The sequence below is a fragment of the Anas platyrhynchos genome, chromosome 6 (assembly GCF_047663525.1).
Source record: "Anas platyrhynchos isolate ZD024472 breed Pekin duck chromosome 6, IASCAAS_PekinDuck_T2T, whole genome shotgun sequence".
In the NCBI taxonomy this organism is placed as follows: Eukaryota; Metazoa; Chordata; class Aves; order Anseriformes; family Anatidae; genus Anas; species Anas platyrhynchos.
This window is the reverse complement of record NC_092592.1, coordinates 30,695,740-30,701,739: the sequence shown is the minus strand read 5'-3', so window position 1 is coordinate 30,701,739 and position 6,000 is coordinate 30,695,740. Positions and strand designations below refer to the sequence as shown.

Below are 6,000 nucleotides of genomic sequence, written 5' to 3'. Positions count from 1 at the left end.
ATGAGGCCTCCCCTCAGCCTGCTCTGCTCGGGGAAGGCAATCAGTGAGCGTTAACATTCAGCCAGCCCAATGCTGCTGGAAGCCATGGCTGGGTGCTGAAGCTGCCACCACACGGCCCTGCGGCACCGGGGGCAGCTCACGGAGCCGAGCCCTCAGCTGGGAAGAGCAAGAACAGAGGGAAGAGGGAGGTGGGCGGCGTTTTGGTCAGCACACCAAGCACTGAGGCGCTGGAAGCGGTGGTTTAGTGTATTTTAGCATTTCTGCGTGTCACGTATTTTAACATTTCTGTGTGAATTTCCTCATTTCTTTTATTTTAACCTCCAGGGGGCCTCCTCAGGGCCCGGCCCCGCGCTGGAACCATGGCGTGGAGGCAGAAGGGGGGGGGGGAGACTGGGGTTGGGGCTGGGGGGGGGTGAAGGAGGCTGAGGGCAGCGAGCGAGGCGGCCCGCTGACGTCACGCGCCGTGACGTCACGCGCCGTGAGGCGAACACTCCGCCCCGCGCCCCCGTGACGTCGCCCGCGACGTCATCAGCGGCGGGCCCGGGCGGCAGGTGAGGGCGGGCGGGGGCTGCGCGGCCGCGGCCGGGCCTCAGGGGCCGGGGGAGGAGGCGGCGGCTCCCGGTGGCTCCGGCCCCTGGGCCCCGGTCCCCCGCCGGCTGTCGGGGCTGGGCCCTGCCGGGCGGTGTGCGAGACGGCGCTGGGTGAGCGGCGGCCCCGGGAGCCGGGGGGCGGCAGGGCCGGGAAGCGGGGCCTGAGGCAGCGGTGGGGCCGTGGTGCTGGGCGATACCGCGTTATAGCCGCGGCCTGAGCGCCGCCGGGGTGTGAGCACGGAAAGGGCTGGCAGGAAAGAGCCCGGCTGAACTGAGAGGTGAGGACAGCAGCACCGCACCGCTCGCTTGCTGAGAGATCCCGGCCTCGTCAGCAAGGGGGTTAATTAAAAGGGAAGCCTCGGCGTTCCTGCCTGTTGGAATGAGGCTGTCAGGCTCCTGGAGGCGAAGCACAGGTTGAGAAAGGAAGCTGTGGCCTCGTGAGGTTATTTAAAATAAATAAGTGGATCTCCTGGCTGGTCACAGTGTTGTTGCTCTCCCTCTTCTATGTTTTTTTTTTTTCTCTCTCTGTGAGTAAATCAGCAGCTTGTTATAAAGGACTGACAGAAACAATCATGGTATAATGAAGTTCAGCGTAGTTTGCACTCGCTGTGGAAAAAATATGAAATTTGTCCTACAAATAAATCTGGGTTGTAATCTAATCCCAGTGAAGGCTCTGGGTCAGGCTGTCAATTTGGTGGTGGTGTGTGTGGTGCCTTTTGAGCATCCTGTGCTTCTTGTGAGCTGGGTTTTAAAACGCAGCGTACCAGTAAGCAGCTTGTCACATGTGAGTCTGGCGTGCTCTGAGCTTCTTGTGGCGAGGAGTATGAGTGATGGTCTGGGGCTGAGGCTCTCCCACCTGAAAGCAGCAGGTCTTAGTGCAGTTCTTGGCTCAGTCCCAGTGTTGCTGTGTGGCCTTGTCAGATCACACTGTGTTCCTATGAAATGGAGGCAGTCTTTCTGCCTCCCCGTTTAGATGACAAGCACCACAGGGCTGTGCTTTGCTGTCTTTTGGCCCAAGACCGTAATGTTTCTTGGGGCCTCTGGTAGTTACTGAGGTGTAGTTAGAATAAGAGCATGTATAGGTAAAAAAATGTTTGAGACTTGCCTGCTGTTTGCTTCTGCCATCTATTCTATGTTTGTGGACATAGCTGTGCAATGAGCTGTGAAATGAACTGGTCAGAATAAAATACTGTACAGCGTGGTGTTCGGGCAGCACAGCCTGCCCACCCTGTGCTGGGAGTGATGGCACTGAGGTTACAGCATCCCACTCTGTACCTGGAAGTGTGAAAGGAGTAGGTAGAGGACTGGGAAGGGGGGATTATGGGCACAGTTTGGAGAGGTAAGTGAAGAAAAGACAGAGAGAATCTCTGAAGGCATCACTTGATTTCTCACAGGCTTTCAGGCCAGGCCTCCCGCACTGCTTACACAACCTCTGCATTGAGCTGCAGAGCGAGGCACCTCAGCCTTCACTCTGGCTTCCCAGCAGCGTGGCCTTCTGTGTCCCTGCACAGGGCTCCAGCTGCTGTTGTTTTTTAGGAAGCGGGTTGAGAGGCTGCTGTGTATTGCAATAGTCGAGGTGCATCCATTGCAGAACAGGGTTAAGGGAGTGTACTTGGCCTGTGCCCTTGTTTTCCTCTCCACCTGTGCTGTGCCCCACTCCTGCCTCCTTTACCCCAGCTGAGATCAGCAGAGTGATCGCCAAAGGTCTTTAGGGAAGGTTCCTTTAAACCACCCTTGTCCCCTGGCAGTCACCTGTGAGAGCTCAACGGGCTGTGCCTCCTGTTACAGTCAGTTCTTGCTGCGTGAGCTGACGTGCAGCCCAGAGGTGAGTACACCCCCTGAAATCCTTGTGTATGTCTGTGGGAATAGAATTCTTTTGTCTGAGTTAATCTGGTCCCCGATTCAGTACGAAATCCTGGGCTGTAGTGGAACTTCTAAAAATTGCTTTAACTGGTCTGAGTCTCCAAAATGCACAGCTTGCTCTCCCTGCACTGTGTGTTCATGCAGAGCATTAGCCACAATATTTCTGCCTCCAGACTGAAAAGACAGTTTGTTTCTGTGTGCGTGACTGATCTGCGGGGACTTGGAACCTTCAGTGTTATGTGCCAAGACCGTTGTTGGCTGTCATGGGGTTCCTCAGGCTGTTGGGCATGTCTGAGCTGCTTTGCTTCCAGGTGCCAAGAAGCGATGGTGTGTGTGTGTGTTCAGCTTGTGTGTGTCTCCACTTGGCGTGCCCGTCCTTTACCAGGTAGTAAAGGGCCTGAACAGCACAGAACAGGTTTGATTCTATGGTCCTTTTTCTTCTTAAGTGAAATGACAACACAGCAGAAGGTGACACAGGTACAATTGTCCTCAAAGGGAGTTTCCAGTGGTGGCAGCCTCCAGCCGTGTGTGAGAGGCCAGCGTTGGCTGGAGGACCTCTGAAGTTTTTGTGCTTTGTTCCAGTTGCAGGTGGGAAGATGAGTCCAAAAATTACAACAGAGCTGCTGAAACAGCTGCGGCAGGTGATGAAGAGTCCCAAGTATGTCCAGGAACCTGTCCAAGCCTACATAGTGCCCTCTGGAGATGCCCACCAGGTATGGATAGACGGATTACGGGAACAATTATACTTCCCAATAAAAACTACAAGCCAGGGATAACTGAAATCATCCCTCATCTACTCACTTTAATGATTCTAGCATAAAAGCCTGAGTAACCTGAGAAACATCATGCTGGAAAAAGTTTCTGGAGGCTGTTCAGGAGACGAAGGTTTTTATGTTCTTGCAACAAATCAGTGTGGATGTTCCACCAGCAACGTCTCATCAGATTGTTTCCAGGGAGAAAAGGGAGCTTGCCAGAGCACTTGCTGTCCCCATCCTGGCTGTTGGAAAGGATGGATTTACGGGGGGAGGAAAAGGCATTATATGGGCTTTAGTTTCTCCATTAGCGCCTCCCAACTGAAATGTGCTCTTAAGCCTGGTGGCTGCAGGGCTTTCCCTGTGCTAGATCCAGTTCTTGCTGGAATTTGCTGCCTTGTGCTAAAGCTCCTAGATGCAGAAGGGCTTTGGAGAGGTGGGGAAGGAGGATGCCACAGTGACCTGTCCCTTCGGAGGCTGCTCTGCATCAGCCAGTTGTGGGCACTAAAAACAGGAGCAGCTGGACTGAGGGGGGTAACTCATAGTGGCAGCTCTGTTGTGTGCTGCTTCTGCAGTCTGTGACTTTGATTTTAAATTTCTGACCTGCCTTTTTTCCTTTCCAGTCTGTTCCTTGGCTAGTTTGCTCTTCTGCTTGCTCTGTTGGGAGGCATCAGAGCTGCTAAGGCGTTTTCCCTCCTCAGCCATTTTCAGGAAACAAAAGACCTGAAGCTTTCCTGGCTCACGCCCAAAGCTCTTTTACCCCAGGGTGCAAGAGAGCAAAATGCAACTGAATCGGAACCTTTGCCCTCGACTTGGCACTGGGGCGCGTTGGGTCTGGGCTTGTCAGTGCCCTGGGAGCGATGTGCAGCATCATGTTTCCTCTTTTGGAGATCCAAACTTGGGCAGGTAGGGGGAAGGCGTTTTCTGCAGCTGCCATTGTCTGCTGCATTCCTGCCTTGAGCTGCCCCTGTCCATATATAACTCCGGTTTCATTTCACTAGATGTTAAATGCTGTCATGTGAGTTGAAGAATGTGACCCTCCGGACTTCTGGGTTTTTCTGGTGCTCTATTTTCCTTGACAGAGTGCAGTTAAGCAGAGAACCCCATGTTGCTATTTCCTGCCAGGCAAGTTGGTCAGGTTTCTTTGTGGAGAGAATCCATCTAAATGGAAAGGATTACCAAAAGCTGCTGATTTTGGTGCTTCCTGACTAGCTAGCACAGGGTTTTGTCCATGAGGTTTGGGAATTGCTGCAGTTTTAGGCATAGGTGGAAACCTGTTGAGCCCAGAACAGCCTCACTGAGCCAGGTGACTTGTGATGAGCTGAGCTTTGCAGCTTTCCTACATTCCAAGCAAGGCTTTGCTTCCTGTGTGCAGATTGGAACTTGACAGGCCTGCAGTCAGTTTGCTCTCAGGCAGCTCCCTCTGTGACTCAGAAGGCCGCGGGTCAGTGATGCCCAAGTGGCTGTCCTGGGATCCATGCCAGAGAACTGATCAACAAGGAGGGTTTTCCCTCCTGTAGTGTTGACCCTGGTGTTAGAGGGGGGGAAACACGGCCTTTTTGGTTGCAAAGAAACCCCCGAGCTGAACCTGTGCTATCAGGCCCTGATGCTGCAACTTCTGCCTGACTTTTCATGGTAACATCACTGGGAAGATTTGAGCTCTGGGCTCTGGTGCTTTGAAAATTGTTTTTTTCTGTCAAGGCCAAAAGGCTTAGGTTATAATACTGCCTGGAGTCTTGCTACCAGTTCTGTCCTCTGCTTTCCATGCTTAGTTGTGTCAGGAGGTGAAAGACTTGAAGAGCTGCTCTCACGCAGCTGGCTCTGACTCTGGCTTATCAAGGCTTTTAATACCTTGCATCTGTGGCGTTTGTAGCCAGCCCTGAGTGTCAGCTGCTTTGATTTTTGAATGTTTTGATGCTGGTGATAAGAAGTCAGAAGAAACTGTTTCCCTGGGGACCTGGCTGGTCCAAAGGGTGGTGAGAAAGGAGAGCAGCCCCAGCCAGAAGTGGGCTGAAGTCCATACAAGGAGCCCTGCTGCCTTTTAGGAGTCCTGGGCATGTCCGTGGCTTGAGTTACCAAAGGAACATGAAAGGATGAAATGCCAGGCGTTTGGGACTGAGGCACCCAATCCCTTTGTGTCTGCGTGACAAATGCTTGTCTCAGCTTTTGGGGTGTTGCAGTGGGAAGCGCAGGATCCATTTTTATGTTGTCATCCAGTTCACAGTGAATGTGGAGTCTGCCCACGTGGGGTTATCCAGAGATCGGAGGCGCCTTCCCCGTAGTGGGAGGGAATGATATTTGTATTGGAACTTGGGTTTGAGTCACAGCTTTGCTGGGGCTGGCTTCCACCTCAGCTCTTGGCTCAGTGCAAACAAATTTGGTCAGATCTGGCCGATCTTCCACATGAAGGCAGGACCTGCCCAGCTCAGGGCCCTGTGTTTGGGTTGGCGGAGATGTCATCTTCTGCTTGGGGCTGCCTCCTCTGGCACACGCGTTGTGAGCTGAGGAATCAGCAGAGCTATAAAAGCAAGAGAGGAGATGGCTTGTGCACAGGTTGTGCTGACCTGTTCCGGATCTTACTCTGTGGTTAGGTTTTTGGCAGCGAATGTTGACCTCCCTCCAAGCACACAGCGGTGTTTGTTCTTCAGCGGCATCGGTGCGGTAGCTCTGCGGGCAGCGAGCTGCTCTTCTCCTTGCTGCTTTCGGTTGACATTCAAATGCCCTGGGCAAACTAATTTTTAAGATGTTAAGAACTCAGTCATGCAACTACTGATGAACACCACTGATTTTCTGGG

At 53.1% G+C, this 6,000-nt stretch overlaps 1 protein-coding gene across 4 annotated transcripts in view; it reads left to right on the top strand.

Moving 5' to 3' along the window:
* The first annotated feature begins 414 nt into the window (after nt 1-414).
* Nucleotides 415-6,000, top strand: part of XPNPEP1 (X-prolyl aminopeptidase 1) — a 29,719-nt gene continuing 24,133 nt past the window's right edge. Inside the window, exons 1-2 of one of the 4 annotated variants that reach the window (XM_072039773.1) lie at nt 415-551; nt 3,036-3,166. In XM_072039773.1, coding sequence (XP_071895874.1) covers nt 3,050-3,166 — 117 coding nt within the window. In that variant the 5' untranslated portion in view covers nt 415-551; nt 3,036-3,049. The other 3 variants (XM_072039775.1, XM_072039774.1, XM_072039777.1) reach the window with 3 other exon arrangements.